The 19,914-nt window shown below is 34.8% G+C and overlaps 1 protein-coding gene across 1 annotated transcript in view; it reads left to right on the top strand.

The window, feature by feature from the left end:
* Positions 1-19,914, top strand: part of SKAP2 (src kinase associated phosphoprotein 2) — a 117,855-nt gene that overhangs the window by 22,000 nt on the left and 75,941 nt on the right. The window contains exon 4 of the mRNA XM_057365488.1: positions 1,186-1,290. Coding sequence (XP_057221471.1) covers positions 1,186-1,290 — 105 coding nt within the window. The remainder of the gene's footprint in view (positions 1-1,185; positions 1,291-19,914) is intronic.

The raw sequence follows: 19,914 nt of genomic DNA, 5'->3' as shown, positions 1-19,914 counted from the left end.
CAACATGAGGGGGTAAAACAGCCATGGCTCGGCAGTCCTACTGATGAATGCAATATCTGTGTCTGTGGAGAAGAATATTTTCACTATGCATGGGTTTATTTTGGATTCTTAGAAATTAGTTTTCTAAGTGCTCCAAAAGGGAGCACRTGACTAGAGAAGGATATTTGGGGGTCTCTGGAAAGCTTTTTGTGTATGTATATCCCAAAAGGCCATGCTTGAACAATTTACATGGTTTTCAAGAAATTTGCAGACCATTTGATCTATTGGATCATCAACTTCATGATTCTGGTCTGGTGATTTTTGTMATATTTAGCTTTTTCTCCTTCACCAAGACTTGATTTGTTCTTTTTAGGAGCAATGTAGTTTGTTATTTTCCCTGCTTTTCTTTGCCTAAATGTATTAAACATATCTGAGAAAACATACTGAGTTTTGGGAAGAAGAAGTTAAGTTTTGTCTAATTAAGTGAAAGCCTCGACTAATATTGATTTCACTACATCTTTCCCASACCTTCACGCTTATGCATGACACTGATCAGAGTGCATTAGGTTAGCTGATAATGTAGATTTTGTATCTCTTGTAGTGAAACTCTCAGTTGGGCAAGAAATTAATTAACAGAATCTGCATTAAGCCACAGGTTCATACCAGGTGCTGSCAGACAGTAATTCCGCTCCCAGTTTCATGGGAGCAATGCACACAGGATTTTTCAAAGCAATGCCTAATTACAGTGAAGAGCAGTGCAAGTGGGTAGAGGTCAACAAACTGCTGCCAACAGTAGTTTGGCATTCCCTGGGAAGTTGCTGCTGCTCCATCCTGCACTAAGACAGGCAGAACTTCGGAGCCTGGTGCTCTCCTTTTTTTCTTCTGCCAGTGTTTTCTCTTTCCCACCTCTTTGCTATGGTGTTTCTTTTCCCCCTTGTGAGCAGCTGCCCGCTGTGCAGTGCTGGGAGCAGGTTCATTATATGACAGCGTTTAGGGAAACTGCTCTAGCAGCATTTATGCATTGGGTCAGAAGGTAGCCCTAGAACGGCATCGCTCACAGCCGCACTGGAGTCTGAGTGTCCGTGAGAAATAAGATCTTTTCAGTTCCAGATAGGAATTAATATCCTTCTTACTACCATACATATTTCTATTCTGTGTATTTGTGTGATAGACTATTTAACTAGCAATATATTTTGACTTTTACAGGGCTGGAAGATGAGGAAGAGTCTGAGAACTCTCTTTCTTCRCCTCCCGATAGCGTCTCAATAGCATCCGACCGATATGATAAAGAGGATGAAGCACCTTCTGATGGTATGTGACACTATTTACCTTAGAATGTACTAGATTTGCCAATTTTCTATGAACTGATGCAATCAGATCCTCGTGATGCGAATGTTAGCGTTGGAAAACAGATAAACAGATAAGCTGCACAGCTGGACACTTTTCTTACCTTTACAGGAACCTTTAAAAGAACTGAAGAGCTCTCTCTAGTGGTCCTAGAGCATAGTGAAGCTCTCTCGGATTTACATAGTGTTTCTAAACTCATGATTTTTGATAACAAAGCAGTTTCTGTTGATGCGTATGTTTTTAAAGATAGATCAGTGGCTAAAACAGTGTGAATATTTGTAGTAACAAATTGTTTGTTAATTCAACATTATCAGATTCTTGCTTAATTTTATTGTGCTACTTAATGGCTTACTGTATTATTTATCTAATAAATAATGAAACGGTTTATGTGATTGATATTTTTCAGCAAACTCCATGCAGAATAGGTTCATAAAATATTAAATTAATTATTCCTACAATGTTTCCTTCCATTAAGACAGTCTTTTGTACAATGTTTTTGTTACATAAATTTTAAATTTGGGTTTGCATTTAAAAAAAGGCTATGCTCCATAGCTGTTTTCCATGTTGTTTTATTTTGTATTCATTAAGTTTAGTGCTAAATGTGACTGTTCTGAAGACATGAACAATTGAATATTTCAAATGTTAACAAGCTTGTTTTAGTGTACTGTCCATATTTTTGAGATTAGTTTATTGTATACATAATACAAACACCTTCTATGGATAATATATGGCAGTAAATTAAGTATATGTACAAATAAATTAACGATGTATATTAATTTGTGRCACTAGAAGTTAGATAGACTTACTAGTGAATGATGTTTTCTGACATGATATGATGATCAAACTGTGCAGCTCCGTCTCGAAATACAATTGCTGAATGAAAATATGCTTCCTGCAATGTAGCACTCCACATTTTATATTATCCAGATTATTCCCTTTGGAAACATAAATTGCTTTTATGAGGTATAAAATTATGTCTATTGCAGAACAGGGATAAGTCAAGTACATGCATAAGTGATAAACCTTCTAACCACTGATTCAGAATAATGCTTTTTTTTTTTTATGTCCAGAACTCTGTAAAATGTATAACAATAATAATCACACTTCTTTTTTATATTGAGCTTATTGCRTGTTGGCAGTGTGACCTTCTATTAAAAAAAGTAAAACCAGGCCTTTTTGCTCTCTGGCTGAAATGTAATTATCAGTCAAATTGAATATGGCTTTTATAAAACACAAGCTAATTTTCAAAACTACAGATGAATGCAACTTTGCATGTATTTATTTTTGCTTRCAAACATAATCTTATCATTATTTCTAATTGTAACTTAATAACATGGTACTGATTGCGTAAAGGGTATGTGACAAAATTATATGACTATTTAATAGGAGATATGATTACAGAATTGTTTCAAAACAGTTAATCAAGAGAGAAGTGATAATGTTCATAAACCTAAATAATGAATGGCTGAAGAATGCTGAGGCAAGAGTATGTGAAATACTATACGAGTTTGTATAGCTGGGTCATTAATTTTTAGCCTATTGTGGAAGTTATGAGAGTAGGTGTATTAGCTGCTCAACAACATCTTGACTAATTTGTACCAGTTTARGTAGAAATATAGAGGGTGCGATTCTTTTATATTTGAGGTGATTTTACCTCAGCGGTCTTTCTGTATTTTATGATAAATTATCTTTAATTTACCTAGTGGGAGTACAGCATGAGGAAAATTTGAGAGAAAGTGGTAAATTCTGATCTGTAAATACTGCATTTATTGGAGTAAACACTGTTCCTCTTTTTCTCTTTGAATGTCCAGTGTGTCATTCTAAGACCATTTGATTTTAACATATATAATCCRTCATTCCAGTCTAGCCACCTAGCCTATATATGAAAATGTATGTTGGGAAAATCTTATAAGAGGTGGATTGATCCCCAGAGGTGCCATTTGTTTCAGTTCTAATAGGCATGAATGGGTTTGTTGAAGGTTAATACTGTATTTTTGTTTTTTAGCARTCTGTTAATATTCAATATTTAAATCCTACTCAAGAAAACTAGGTCTGTAAGGTCTGTAAGCTTAGTTTGAGATTACATAATTAAGCTCAGTCTAATTCAGCAGGTCTCTGTACAGATCTAAAATCTGATTTGTGAAGGATCAAGGCTCTCATCATTAACAGAGGGCCCTATCTATAGGTAATCAAATTGAGGTGATTTTTATTTATATTAGAGTCCATTCTTATTTTTATGTAAAACCTTCTATATATGTTTTCGGTGAAAAAAACCCAAGGCATTTCTCTTTATATACTTGAATTAGACTGCAAGGTTTTTATGACTTGTGAAAGTGTCACAATTTGACTTTGTGGCATTACTGTCAAAACATAATTTGCGAAGGCACCCACTTGGTAACAGATAAAGGATTAGTGTGTTATGTGTACGTTACAGTCATTGTAAAATCCTAGAGTTTTTGTGTGACCTTTGTCTAATGGTGTATTAATTACAAGAGAGATAATCCATTTAACAATAAGTATGAGATAACTAAATTAGCACAGGTCACCTAAAGGCCTTTTGTCAAATCTGATTGTTATGTTGTCCTTTTGACTTTTACCTTATGGTAGGCACTAACAAAGTATCTAAACTTTGATGGATTATAAACTCTAAACATGATATGTATTTTTCATAATGCTAATGTAATTTTCTAGGTACTGAAAAGGTCAAACCCCCACGTCTCTGTGTGCATTCTAAGTCTGTCTTTCCTTTTAATATTTCTTTTTCTCTGTTCCTCTGGTTCAAAAGTTCACTCAGTTCCCAAATGGCCACCTAATTTTCCAGTTATTCCCTCAAGCCATATGTGTTTTGGTTTCTTTATGGTTTATTAGGTACTGTAGGAAAGTAGCATAAGTTATATCATCTAATGAAATTCAAGCACACTTCAGTGATGCTTTGACTTGATTGCTGGCAGCAATTAAATCACAGCGAAAGAGAATGATGCATGGGCTTACATGTCCAGACACCCTACAGAAATTGGTAGAGGGRTAAAGCACAACAAAACCCCCAAATAAAATAACAAACTGAAAAACAAGACAGACCAAACAAAACAGCACAGCCAGGCACTCTGGTCTTAACTTGATTTTTTTTTTTTTTTGTATTGGCTAACAGCCTGATTGATAGCAAAATCATAACTTGCTGTATGCTAACAGGCAGAGTTCACTTGTAGGTTATTGTGAGCTGATAAAGGGTTAGATGGAGTTTTGATTTTCGCATTGGTCCTTGGTGCACCAGATTAATGGAATTTCAATGAGAGACTGGAGTAGTCACAGCTTTGTCAGAAAAACAGATGGAGATTCTATAGCCATGTCTGCTCATTAATACCAGTTGCCTGAAAGGTGTACTACTTCTCTATACAAAAGACTCAACATAATTGATTTTTGAGCGAGGTATTTTTTCACTTATTGATGACTAGGTTTCTTGCAACTTAAATGACAGGTTTTTGTATAGTACATTGTATAACAATGTTATGTCTTGCAATTTCTTACTCCCCTTCCATCTGTGTTTTGAACAATGAATGTAGTGGGAAATGCATATGTCTTGATTAGTTTAAAACCAAAGCRTACCAAAATATTTTAAAATTGAAATACCAAGATTTTCTCTCGAGTTGGAAACAAACTTACTTCTGGTTGAGAAGTAAATGGAAAAAAAGTTAYTATTTTTCATTTAATTTTCAAGTTTCCTAGGATGTTATTAAATACAGGTTCAATGACAGGCTTAAACTTTCCAGTTTAATAATGCTGTAATATTCTTTTATGATATATAGGGATTTTTTTAAATTCTAAATTTTTTTTCTTTGGTTTATAGTATGGTTACTCGATTCTATAGTAAGTAACATCATGAGTGTTAAAGGATCAAACTTTCTGACTTGGGAAGTCAACCTCTGAAGAAGACACGTCTGTTTGGTTCTGCAGGGAGTAYGTGATTAGATAATTACTGGATCTAAAAGATCACAGTGAATGGTGTGAAAAATAATTTAGATCATGGTCTAATAATTTAGATCATGGTATGGTCTAGATATGTTGCCTTCAGAATGTAAGGATGAAAGAAGTACTAAAAATATACAAGTCTAGGGACTTGTATGCTCTTCAGATTAAGATATTTGGCTATRGCTTATGAGTTAAATATGCATTTTAGTAGAAAATTTTAAAACAGTCTGAGAATCTCATATTGAATTTCCCCATAGTTGAACTGGAGGAAGGTAGGGCTGGAGCAAGCAAAACTGGGCATTTGCAGAACTTCAAGGAAACAAAAATGAAAGGATTGTGCTTTAACTGTTTTCATCAAAGTGCAGTCTTGAAAATGAGCAAAATTTATTGCTCCCTGCAAAAAGATTTTCTTGCTATAATTTTTGGATGAAGCGACAGGCYTCAGCACTTCATTTTCATGTAGGAACTTTGGAAAAGTTCTATACAAGTCTTTGCAGGTTGGAGTCAACTATTTTACATGATCTATAATATTTACTTATAGAACATCACATTTTGCAGCTTGATTGATCAAGTGAGAATGAAAAATTGTGTGACTGAATTTTGCATGCTGCTTCTTTTCATRTTTTAAGTCTCAAATACAAAAACTTGATTAAGCTTTTTTCCCCCCCCCTAATTTTTCCTATTTGCTATGCACAGTTGTTTGAATGCTGTCACTGAAGAAGAGGGGTGTAGTTCAGTGTAAGGCCGTATGTTTGTGCTTGCACACAAGTATTTTCCCACTTCTTCAACTACATTCCTACTTTGTTTATTTTTGAGGCACTATGTTAAAGCAAAAACTGTGTTCCTCTYAGAGCCAGGTTAAGCACTCCTAGCAACTAAGGTATCAAAGGTTGRAGAATGGAGAATGCAACTAGGAATTTCTGTCCTTTCTCCTTTTGCCCTTCTWATCCTTCCAGCCTAGTGCTGAGTAACATTTTTTAGTAACATTATCATGTATATGGAGAGGATGTTTGGTTGTGTTGGGGATCACRGCATTGGAAGTTTACCTGAGTTATTGTAGGAGCTAAGTTATTTGCTTTCAATATTGGAGAGATTGTAATTACATGACAGCCATTCAGAGCAGTGAGAAACTTTTTTATTTGTCTTGTTTTTCTCATTGGTACATCTCATTGAAGGTAGAAACCYAGGTATTTTATTATTCCTTATACCTCTTTTAATATTCAAGACTGAATAAAAAGGATCATATTGAGGGGAATTAAGATTTAGGTTTACTTGGACACTTGATCTTTGGTGATAAAAGTCAGCTTCTACTTCATGCTCTTTCTAGGAACTGGCAGGAGGGCAGTAGCCTATCGTATGGAAAATGGGTAAAGACTGGACTTTGGCATGCTAATTTTGTTTTGAGGGTATGCTTGTTCTTGTCAGAATTGTAAATAGGATTATGGTTCTGCATTTCAGGCTGAAGAGGTAATATGATGGTCAGAAATGTTGCTTTCAAAATTGTAAAAAAGTTGTAATGAGCAACTTTCTGCTTAAGCAGGAAGATTGAACTCTAGAATTCCTGATGTCATATGCTGAGGTTAGAGGAAGGGTACATCACCAGGAATTTAGGCTGAGTCACTTATGGAGAGTTTAGATGTCATCCAGAGTACAATCTTTTACAAGCTGATGGAACACAGTGGTAAGTAAGACATTCTGAAGAGGAACTTAAAATATGAAGTATTTTTTTAAATGCTGTTTACAAGGATATTGATGCATGTGTGACCAACTATATGTGCATAAATTCCCAGATGCAAATCTGTTTGTTTAACATATGAGAAGAGGGTGCTAACTTGATTGAATTGTCAAAAGCTATRAAGACGATCAACTCCTTGTTGAATAGGAGAGGCCTTAAGAGTGAAATCAATGTGTCACCCATAGTCTGCCTGAGATGTTTCTTGGTGGCCACCTATTCTCATCTTTYCTAAAAATCCTTACTGGTGCAATTGCACTGTCCCTTGGACAGCTTGTCCCAGTGCTGCACTCTGCTTGCTAGGAGAGAATACCTACCCTAAACTCTGTCAATCTGTTGGCATTTGACTCTCTTTTGTCCATAAAAGACATGGCAATTGTGTATTTCCTATTTTTTTCTCTTCTCTAATGAATATTTTTGAAGACTGAGTAGAACTTTTATAACTTTCCGCATRTTGAAATCTTATGAAAACAACAAATAACTGAAGTGCTTGGTTGCTTGCTGGTTTAKTTGTAGAATCCACAGAATGCATATAGCAGCAATGACTTAGATAGAGAAGCAAGAAGTTTAAAAAAAAGTGCATATGGGAAATATGCAAAGCTAATCTAATTAATTTTGATTTAAACCATTTATACAGATCATAAGGGAATAATTTCTGWTAGGAAGCAGAAGTTTAAAGTGAAATTTTGGCCCTATTAAAGTCAACAATAAAGTTAAAAATGGCATCATGTAGGTTAACAGCGTGTACAAATTGATGATGCTAAAATGTTTGAACTTCTAATTATTGTCATGAAAAACTTGCTATCAAACAGTAAACCCCTGTGTTCTTTTAACATTTACCTTTTTCCCATGGGAGAGATGACATGGTTTGTTGCTCATTTTATTTCATCTAGGTTGCTTCAGTGACTGAGCAATAACAAAACAGTCTGGTATACTCCACCACTACATAGGACAATATCCACAATAAAAACTAAATAATCGCCTGCTTAACCCATTTCTTTTTCGTATTAGGTCATAATTTTATTCGAGATATGTAACAATATTATGGTTAAAAAAAAGCCTAGAAAGTTGAAGTGAATAGATTTTTCTGTTTATTTTATATTGCTTGTTGGCCTAATGTTCTTCAAGTTCACTTCTTATGCATCACAAATATCTGACATAAAAAGGAAGAGGAGGGGTTTCCCCTCTTCCTCTTGCATATGTGATAARCTTTTCAGGTATTTTGGAGGCAGTTAATTATGATTTTAGGACCTTATCAGTGCTTTAGTATGTCTGAGTGTGTTTGTACCTCCTGATTTCTCTGCAGTTCTCTTTCTTCCTGTCAAGCAACAGGCAAGGCAGCTTCCATTCTGCTCCTTACTCCTTTCCTTCTAGAACCAGAAAGATGCATCAGTTGTAGATGATAGAACAGCTTCACACTACTSCAGTGGCATCTTGAGGTGGGTACCCTTCTGGTACCAGAGGAGAGCAAGTCTAAGAGACTGGTGCTGCTTGGCATTCAAGGCAAGAGGCATCTTTTCCTTCCTGATATCTACCACCTAGGACAGAAAGATGGGTCTGCCTTCAACATATTCTAATGCAGTGGTCACAAACATCTTGGGGGGAAAAAACCCTACATAACCATAGTGGCTTTTTTTTGTTTTAGACAAGATCAGAATTGTTAAAAACAATGCTCTGTGTGGTAATTCATATTTTGTCTCAAGGTTGAGGCTTTGGAGGTCCCTGGATATAGGAACCTACTGGAAAAAAAAGTATAGCCTTGCAGTGTAAGTACAAGCTAAGTTTGGCATAGGCATTTCTTCCTCTGAATTGGTGATTAAGAATTTGTGCCCAAATGTAATTAATTGCATGCATGAAATSTGTATCAATCCTAATAAACAGAGAAAGATTTTTGTCATGTTCCTGTTTTTGTRTGTTAACGGATTACTACTTTCTGTAGAGGTGTGAAATGAATCTGTAGATCTTAAGCAAGAACAAAATAGGCCTGTTTTCTGTCAGGCATCATGCAGTCCCGGCATTATTTGGTGCATTGGGGTTTGTTTCCTTTTAAATGAAAGTTAKATTGCAGTGGATTAATATTTGTGAATTTTGAGATTAAATTTGAGTGGAAAAGTAAAAACTATGTCATGAAGAGGTTTCTTGAGTTGTTTTGCAAAAARCTCCCACATAGTAGATTAAATCTTATGGTATCCACTGAATTACTGGCCTTCTGAAGAAGATGTTGCAGATAATTGCTTTCTGCTTAAAAATTTTCAGCAGGARCCATGCTTCTTTGGATATCTGCCACTAGGCAGTATTAGTTTGAAGTTTTCCTCAGTAATTTTTATAGATGTTTACTTGGATTACTTACAACAGTAGGATTTAAGAGTAGAGTGGCAGACTAAAACTGTTGAATGCCATATTTTCTCCAATTCAAAATTGCTACTATGGTTTCTTAACTAATATTAGGCACAGCCTATTCACCGCTTCCATCGTAATGATGAGTAATAACCCATGGGTGTCTTGGTGTTGTCTTCTCTGCTGCTGTAGTCAGAAATAGTTTTGAGCCTCTTTTGGGCAAGGAATTATGAATGAACCWACACTACATAATGGAGGGAAACCTCTTCTGCTTTCAATGAGATTTTCCTGTCCTTCTGTATATTTACTCTGCCTGAATGTGGACACATGTTCCTTAATGCAAASTCCATCAGAGCCTGATAATACCTTTTGAGAGATATTCTCTTCTTCATATAAAACAACTTTTCACTTGTTACTCAACAGTCAAATTTTGTATTTCTCTACATCATAAAATCATAGAGTGGTTTGGGATGAAAGGGACCTTAAAGATTGTGTAGTTCTAACTCCCCTGCCATGGGCAGGGTCATCTTCCATTAGACCAGGTTCTTTAAAGCCCCRTCCAACCTGGCCTTGAAAACACCAGGGATGACGCATTCATAGCTTGGACTTGGTGATGTATACATACTCCCAATGTATATTCAAAGATGCAATTTATATGGTTTGCATATCTGCACTTGTGCATCACATTGAAGAGGTAAGGGAAAAGGATTAGTCTTGAAATAATATGAATGGGAGCAGAAGGATATTTAGACTGTGTACATGGCTGTGCAATAAGATGAAAATGCATTGGAAACAAGTGAAGTGAAGTCCTTTTGGCAGGTATATAGGATGTGATCTTTTGCAAGGAAGGGTACAGGAAATGGGCCTTGTTATTACAGTTGCCTGGAAAAAAAGTTAATGCAAGTGTTGTCATTGACTTCCAATTAAAAATATATATTAACCTTGCCTGTTTTCASAGAGTCTAATACATTCTTATAATTCCGTCTGTTTTTTGTTTATATGTATGCATGTGAAGGTAGTGGAGGAAAAACTTGTCTTACAGTTTCCTAGAGCTGCTTTCCTTATGGTAGGAATGGACTGATTTTTCTCTAACAGCTTCTTCAGAAGCTAGCTTAAACACTGTATTTTATCAGAAAAATAATTGGTGAGACTACCACAAACTTGTTTGATCAAACATTTTTGAAATATTTTAGCAAARTGTTTACTTGGTAATTGTATGTGTAAAATAACTGCATGTTAACGTTTGAATATATACAAAAGAATGTAATCGTATTGAGAAGTGCAGAGATGTTTTTGTCTGTAATCTTTGCAGATAATGTTGGAATTTCAGGACAAAAATATAACTAGCAAAATAAAAACTTTGTTTTAACTTGTTAACCACAATATATCTGCAAATTTTGTTTGGAAATATGGACTGTATAATGCAGTTGACTGAGGTACATTTACATATGGATTGCTTTTTTAATGTATGGCACACCTTTTTTCCACCTCAGATTGCTGTAATCTTCCAGTGCTCTCGTTCACTGGAGTGATATTTAGAATGTGGTATAAAAATAATGTGAAAATGCCGTAGTGAGCTGGTGATAATTGATTTACTCCATCACACTGAAATACCTCTTGTTTTCCTCTTCCTCCTCCCTTGGGCAATAATCATGGGATCAAGCTGCCAGTCTGTAGATATAATTTTTCCAGCAGTGCCATCTGGCTTCTTGGCACTGGAAGTTGTATTGGCTTCTTTGCTGTTTCCACTGATTTTTGTCAAATGTTAGTCYGTTGATGAGGTGTCTTTTGTGAGTAGGTGCTGATTTCTTCCTCCCCCCAAATGAATGTTGTTTTTTATTGGTATTGTAAGGGACCACTTTTTTTTTTTTTTTTTTTTTTTTTTTTTTTTTTTGTTTTTTTTTTTTTTTTTTTTTTTTTTTTTTTTTTTTTTTTCTTTCAATTGAATTTAGGACTTAATATGAGATTGCTTTGAGGAAAAAAAAATAGGATTTATGCATAAATTGGCTTCTTTAATCTGTGTTGAAAACAGTTTCTCAGGATTTTCTGCGTTTTGAATAGTCCTAGCTTCATRTTCTCTCACAGGTTTTTAAATATCTCCAACAATAATTGTTTCCTTTTTATTTTTGGAAACTGACTTTTAAAAGACATGATGAATGAATGGCAAGAATTTGTAGGGTCTGTGTTATAATAAGCTTTATGTTTTGGAATAAATGGCCAACAAAGCTCTCTTTTTTCCTTACAGGATTACAGCTTTTTCTGCTGTCAACTTTTCTTAAAAAAATAAGATCTAAAAATGTAGAAATGCTGGCTCAATAGAGCAAACATATCTGAGCTGCTTTATTCTTTTGAAGCCTTAGATGCACTTCACTGTCATACAATATATAATGATGGTATTGATAAAGAGTTAGAAGGGAATGCTCTGGAAACAGTATTTTAATAGGGGTGGAAAATCCTGTTGGTCTAAACTATTTTTGTAAATATTATTAACATTCTTACAAATTTAATTTTTTTGGKTTTWAAAAAAAAWWTATTTCCTCTACTGGTCAGAGACATTAATTTATGGAGAAAAAAGCCTGAGGAGCAGAGGATCCCAGCCACATAAGAGGAATGGAATTTCAGATAACACATTTTTTTATTTTGTGTTGTTAAAAAAACCCCACGTTTTGCATATTGTAAGGGTATTGAAAAAAAAAAATCCAAAGCCTGTTCTATTATTATGCAAGTGAACTCCTATTAATCAGGACAAGGCAAACTAATTAAAATCTTTAATATATTTTTTYTRAATTTATATTTTAACCTTCATTTTCAAATGCTGTGTCTCAGATGAATGAATTATACTCATCCCTGGGTGTGAATATACATTTTCTTTTGTGTYGAAAGTATTTATCTAAAGTTGTTCAAGGTCACCTTGGAAATTCTCAAACATGAGCAATTGTGTTTAGTTGGCCTCTTGGAATATTTTTGTATTATTATCCCAAAAAGGAGAATGAAATAAGCACTATTTCTTTATCATAGTTGTAGTACTATCCTAGTGTAATGCTTTTGTTAAAAAAAATACTATTAGACTGGTATTTAAATCAATATTTACATGTTTTCCCAGCATTGGAGAAATTGTCCAGTACTGGAAATGATAGGATTAAAAATCTTGTATGGGACAAGGAGGGCCTTGATGGGATTTTTGTAGCAGTTGCTTTGAATTAATTTTCAAGTRTCTCTTCATGTCTCTTTATAGTAGTTTTTTAAAGAAAGCAGCTACGACAGACAGGGTGTCTGAATGCAGCTCTCATCAGTAACTTCATTCAGACACAAAGTAGGTATTTTTAACATATGAGTTCAGTTGAAAGAATCCATAGAAAGGGCTGTAATATCAAAATAAGGCAGGCATAGCTAAATATGCATGATCTATTGTTAATAGCAAAAATGTAAGTCTTTAGGCTCACAGAATATATTCTTTCATGAAAGATTTTAAGGGCATGGCTATATCATGATTTTCTAAAATAGCGTCAAATCTTCTTTTTGTTCGTAACTAAATGTGAAGATTGAACGTTGCTGCTAATCAATTGTCTGGGATGCCACCTCATTAAGATTTACACGATCATCAAAAATGCCCAGAATTGTTTGTTGGCTATATCCTAACTCAAATATATAAAGGGGATACCACAGCATTTTTCTTTAGAATCACAGGGAGTTCAGTGACCTTTTGTGGCAAATTATGTAGAAAGAAAATATTTATATTCATTTAAAATAACCTCCATGAAGAAATAGTCTCATTACCCTGTTTGATCAATTCCTTGCAGCCTGAGCTGTAGCATGCTGCTATTGCCATTGGTTGATGGAATACACTGAGAAGTGGCTAATGGTGATGGTGCTCATCAGGACAGGGTTCAGCCAGCGGTCAGCAACAAATAATTCAAGACTGTTTCTAAGTTTGTGGCTGGTGGAATTTGCTTCTTGCCCCAAGCCAGCAGCATTGCTGAGCTGGGCTATTTGATTAGAGGAGAAGCATATTTGCTTCTTAGCAACTGCACATTTGCACAACACACAGACCTATACTGCCTCCAAAGGTTTGCCTTTTGTGATGGTGGAATAATACTTTTGTGTTGATTGACAGACAAAAGAGATCTTTGCAATGCAGAGTTTACAACCAATTTTTTTTTTTTGTCTTTTGCAAACTTATCAGAGGTGCTTTTTAATTTAGCACTGCCTGGTGTAGATTTGTATATGCAGCAAGACTGGCCATGATTTGAGCTGCATTTAAGCTATTACTGCTATGCGTATTTAAAGGACAGATGCACACTTACGCATAATCGTTGGTGTRTGCAGCTTTTTCCCCAGCAGGTGTGCTTAATGGAAATTATTTTCTACTGTATTTTGAAATAATTTTTTATTTTTATGTTGCTATTTCCCATGCAAGAGTGATATTCCTTTTACGGAAGATAATGATAAGTGAAAGCTGCTCTATTCTTAGCACTTTTTTTAATACATGAACAGAATTGCAGCAGTGGTCGCAATTCTAATAGTGTATGTGTAATTTTGAATGTAATGTTTTCCACAGGAAGTGAGTCTATAGGAGAAAATGTGTCTAGTCAGTAGAAGGCAAAGGTATTTATAACACTGGTAATCCTTGAAAGAAGACAATTTAGGAAAAAGAAAGCCTGAGATTTACAGTCCTAAGAGGCCAGGACAAGAAAAAAAGCAAACTTTTTTTTATGGTTTTACARCTCTTTTCACTCCTGGTCTCTATTTTATTGTGGAAGTTTCCGTACTGCCATAACAATAAATAACAATAAATCGCTGATGTGGTTACTGAAATGTTTCATGAAACACCAAGTACAGTTAGTGTTAATGTAAATTTCTGCAGATATCTGCTTGCATATTTTCCTAAATAAAACATACCTTTAACTTTCATGACTCAAACCAGTGAATACCTTTCTAAGTGGATTTTATTGTCAATTAAAAGTATCTTTAAGGGGCAGAGTGATTTAGAGGAGGAGTAAACAATACAAGGACTGTGGGTAATGTAATCATTCTGGAGTTTACTTATTAATAACCATTTTAGTGGSAGTTCAGACTCCAAAGAGGAGAGCAAGAAAACACTGATGTGTTGAAACAATAACAAGCCCCAAATGTCCCTCTTTTAATCAACTTTAAACCTACAAAAGTTCTAAATCCTTTTAAAATTAGGATTTTTTTTAGTCAGATGAACAATTGAAAGTGAATTGTAATGCAAATTTTAGGCTTTTTGCAGAATTTTGGAGATTATGGAGTGAGGCAAAATGAAAGCATTGGGGGGAATTGGTGACTGTTTTGGGGAACAGGTATTCAGGGTGTGCACACTGTTGAGCAGGAAGCAAAGTCAAAGAATAGGTACAATAAAACTGTGGTTTGGGAGGCCCTCAAAAGGCTGGTTGATGACTGATATAATTCTCTTCCTTGTTAAATTTGWTGTGTATATATATGAGGTTTTATAAGGGCATTTTAATGTGATGGTAGGATTTCACAGTCATTTGCTAGAGGTGTTAGCTTTGGCTTAATTTCTGAGACATTCAAAGTTATGGTAGTGTGATAAGGTGGCTACTTGTTATGCTGCTGAATTGCCAAAGAGATGCTTATGTCTGATTGACTTATTTTTATACCTCAAGACCTGTTAAGGTGTTGCCTGTGTTCTACACAGATTTTATACTTCTGTCATTAATATATGCACAATAAATTAGTGCTGGGTTTTTTTTTTAGTTGTTTGGTTCTTTTTCCCGATAGCAGATAGCCTTTTGCAAAACYAGGTTTTTGAATGAAGTAACTAAAAGTAGGAGTTGCCATATTTTTGCTCTCAAAATGCAGCCACATCCAGGGTAGAATGCAGCAGCTCATACAATGGCACTATAAACAATACCCAGCAATTTAAGAGCAGGATGTGAGGAATATTTCACCTAATTGAAATGACAGGGGGGATTTTGCATAGGTAGAAGCAATTATTCATACTGGAGGTGGGCCAGAACGCTGGGGTTATTCCCCTCRTCTTGCTAATTAGGCTTTCAGTTTCATTAACAGTCATTGAGATACTGGGTGACTGACTTGTGTATGAACATACCCATAATACATATAAAGAATATTTTATTTAATTATTGTRGCTCATTTTTGTTTTTATAGCTCAAAAGGGCTAGAAATAAGGAGTATTTTAAGATGTGCAGAACACTGAATAGTGTGAAGGCAGAATGCAGCGTCACTATGTCTATTTTTGGGTAGACTGCCATAATTAAGATACTACCATGTTTATATTAGCATAATTTTGTTACTTTTTTAAAGACAGAGTTTGCAAGGGTTTTTACCTTTACAAATGTGTATGTTGAGAAGAGAAATTAATCCAGGTTTKTTGTGCTTCCAGGATGTTTTCAACTTGGGATAAATTCAACTTTGAAGAGGTCTGAGGAATCTATAGTTCTTGTTGCCTTTAAGCCTTAATTTAGGATATATAACCTATAATGCATATGGCATCTTTGAATTCCCCTGCCACTCTAAAACACTGTCATTGGTGGTTTTTTTTCACCTGCCCCTGTTAATTGCCTTTGTCCTTCAGAAACAGACATTTTGAGGGAGGTTTGTTTCCCTTTTCAAGGATTGATAATGARGTGCAGCAATTCATAACATACTGTGTTGATACCAAATAGCTGCTTGTTGTGTTTTGGAAAGGGTGTCTGAGCCTTTATAAAATCTCTAGGTCAGTCATTTTCTCAGCGGACTTCTCCTTTCCAGGTTCTACGATGGAAATGCCAGGTAGAGAATTTTTCAATATATTTGCAGTTAGAAATGGTTTAGTTTTTCAATTAAAAATAGCCTTCAATTAATAAAATTTACAAATAGAAACCAAGAAGGTGAACATATTGTACAAAAAGCAGGTCTGTTGAGTCAAAATGTTTAAAAACCTGACAATCMTGTATTGAAACTGAACAAGCTAAATGGATGAAAATCATTTTAAAATTGAGAAAAAAAATAGTTTCAATGGGAACTGGAATGATTTAGGTTGTTGTTTGTGTTCCCCTTCTCTTTTAACAATCAAAACAGAAGAATGCTATTATAAGGTAACATGATTATAAGAAAAAGTGCAGTTTCAACATAACTACCTGTTCTGGTTCCTACTGTTGTATACATGTGGCCACAATTTGTGCTTTTGGTTTGATAATTACATTGATGATTCTCATGGAATTATTAATGAATTCTTTGTGACCGAGAGTCAAATGTCTAGCTCTGAATGGCTTTTTCATGTTAGCTTCTTCATCTGTAAGATTGTTCTAAGTAATATATCAGTAATTTGTAAATATTTTGAACCAAATTACCCTTGTGTGTTGTATTTCCCTTACATATGCAGAAGTAAATTCTTTTGTCAGTATGTTTTATTRGCTAAGACATGTACTATTGAATAAAATGATACTAATGACATTAGAACAAATAGAACAGCAATTAGTAATTTTATTTGTTCAGTATACCTCTGATCTTGCACAGAAATGGGCTTTGGTAGTGATATAAGGCATGTAATGGTATGGATAATTGAAATATCCATATGAAATAATATGAAAAGTTGATTCAAGAGTCTTGTCCTTTAGTACTTGTCTCACTGACCCCTTCTGTATGGTGTTCTCTAGCACCGTTTTGTTAGGTGTTTTGGAGAATTTGTTGTCAAAATATGTTATTTTTAGAGGATTGCAAGTTTTTCTGAGAGTGCATCAGATGCAAACACTTTTGTGGGAAACAATATAAAAATGAACCTTTATAATGACTAGATTTTTATTTTGACACAGTTTTGTTGGTAATTATAGATTCATTGGCTGCTTTGGTAGTTTAGTTTATGGACAAACTGAAGCTGAATGAAAAAGCCATGAAAATTGGCTAAGAGCCAGTAAATGAGGTAATGTGTTTTGCATGTGTCACCTTACTTTCATTGGATCAAGGCAGTTTTAGGATCCTTTACTGTATGAATGAATTTAAATAATTTCATGCTCCAGAAAACCTAATCAGGATAAGACAAAAAAGTGGGAGAAAAATGTTTGGAAATAGAGGTGCAGATATACAGCTGGAGGGCCTAGGTTGTAAAGAAGGTGTGTAACAGGAAGTGGAATTAAATCTACTGTGGCTGCTGAAGTCCACAGAAATCTCTTCCTCCTTTATTARAAATAAGGAAATGGCCAGGTGGCTAGGAACAGTATTACTTTGTGCAATGCCACTTCCTTAGTTTTATTTCCATATTACTMTGTTCAGGCTTTAATAGCATTCTTTTGATGTGCTACTTATTTACCGCTTGAGGAAACATGTTCTTTATGTGGAGAAAGATGTAGAGTGTCAAAAGTTGAGTCCTTAAACTAAAATCACCTAATTWTTGCTGTTGTTCCTTTGCATTTTGACTGACAGTAACAGTTGAATAAGTGCATATCCAAACTCAGGAAATTTTGGCTTGGGTTGGTGGAACTCCCTCCATTTTCARTGGAGCTATTGGTATGTGTTATAAAACAGCATTTGCACCTGACATGATTTTATATTTAAAAATGAAGAAAGAAGAAGGCAGCATAATTAGAATTAAAAAATTGTTTTTTTGAAAACCATTTCATTGAGATAATCAGAGTCATCTTACTGTTTGCCTTAAGGATACTCTTTCATGGTGTTTTTCTCACTTTTGCTCGGTCGATTTCAGGACTGCCACAGCAGTCACAGAACAAAGTATGTAGTTTTCTGAAATGCATGAATCAGTGCATATGTGACATCGCAGTCTTACACATGCTGGAACCTTCTCTCCGCCCCTTCTCTCTCCCACCCTCCAACTGCTTACATTTCTTTGAAATATTGTGTGTGTGAGGCAGGGAAAAAATCAGTGGCACAGCARGCCTGAAAATGAAACGTTTTCCCCTGTAAATACTTTTTTTAAAGACAAGCATAATGAAGCCAACAACATTTCCCAGCATTTCTAGAAAGATGTAAGTATTGTTTCTCTGTTATGAAGAGGAACAGTGGAAGCAAAGTAGCTGTGACTTGCCCAAGRTTGCGAAAGGAGTCTGGTTAAGAGCCAGGACTAGTTCTACGTTTTCTAGCTCCTGCTTACGTGGTAAGATCTCTTCGCTATGTCTCACACGTTCCAGCTTTCTGAAGTTTTTGACAATTTGAAATGGATATTAAGGGGACATAAGGTAAACTTTTTTTCCCCCTGTCCTCAGAACCACATCATTTATTAAGAGATGTCATCCTAATGTGTATACAACTTCCATGGCTTTGAGTGTTATTGTAAATGGTAAAAAGACTCTTTGGTTGGGTTTAGACTGATGCCGCCTTCTGAGGTACAAGAGGTGTTTGTAGTTTTGTATAATGTCTTAGTTTTAATAATATTATTTTAATGTGAAAATGTTGSTATTCCTTTAACTACTTAAAAATAGCATATCCTGCTCTGATTTTTCAATATCAGAAAGATCATTTAGGTTTAGGACCCCAACATCACCTCCCCCTCCTCAGGAGTTACAGAAGTGCATTAAACTGCTGACACAGACACTAAACCTGTGAGTTTTCCCTTACTGGCTCATTTGAAAGAWATTTTTCTTTTTTATTTTTTGTAGGGTTTTTTTTTTTTTTAATGAAGAAAAGGTGGTGGTGCAATTTAAAGGCTGGTATACAGACTATATTAAAAGTAGTACAGTACAGTCTGGAGGCAGTAGTACATTGCTTTCTATCTGAAAGATCACAGCTAGCTTATATAAACTGGTAGAAAAGTTTATGAAAGTTACTATTCAACTTGCAAGTGGGTGAATTGATTTGGCTTCACTTTAAAAACAGCAGCAGCCTAAAACTGAGCTGCCTGAGTATTATCATTACTCCACAGCAGCATAATTACCATTAGGAGAGAATTGGTTCCTTTAAGGGAAAAAATAATGAAGGGAAAACTTCTTAAAATGAGTTTTATTACATTTTTCTTATAAAATTAGTCTTTCATTTTGTTGATTAATGTTTGAGTTTAAGATTCTGATGTAGGCATTTCGCCATTATAATTCTGAAATATGGGAAGTCCTTGAAAACATTCYGGGATTGCCTTCTGTCTGTCTGCCTTGTAAAAGATCCTTTCAGTTAAATGGACCATCCTCCTTAAATGATGTCATTAGCTTGGATTGAAAAGACATTGCCTGCAGGGAAATCATTTAATTGTCTTAAAGTGCTCTACTTCTGTAGATCTTGAAGCAGCACCCTGACTTCCATCTTTGTATCAGATAATTCATCTAAAATTCTGTTTTTAATCTCTGACGAAATATTGAGATGTAATTTCCACTTTTATTGGAGAAATTTGAGGCCTTTTATAGTCTTGTCTCTGTCAAATGGATGGAAAAGTTTCACTTGTTGAAATGCAAATGGGTACTGTCTTTTTTTGACTTAAAGAATTAATTTATCATGCATTAATTCACTGCTTTATAAATATTAATGTATTGAACTCTTGCTTTTCACTGATACTAAGATACACTTTTTTATGTTTCTAAAATCAGTAATATTTACTTGGTCAAACAGCAAGTCAAGTTTTGGGGATTATT

Source organism: Malurus melanocephalus, unplaced genomic scaffold, assembly GCF_030028575.1.
Source record: "Malurus melanocephalus ecotype Western Australia unplaced genomic scaffold, MMel_1.1 scaffold_53, whole genome shotgun sequence".
Taxonomy (NCBI): domain Eukaryota; kingdom Metazoa; phylum Chordata; class Aves; order Passeriformes; family Maluridae; genus Malurus; species Malurus melanocephalus.
The sequence above is the reverse complement of the archived record's forward strand: the minus strand, read 5'-3'. Positions and strand labels throughout refer to the sequence as shown.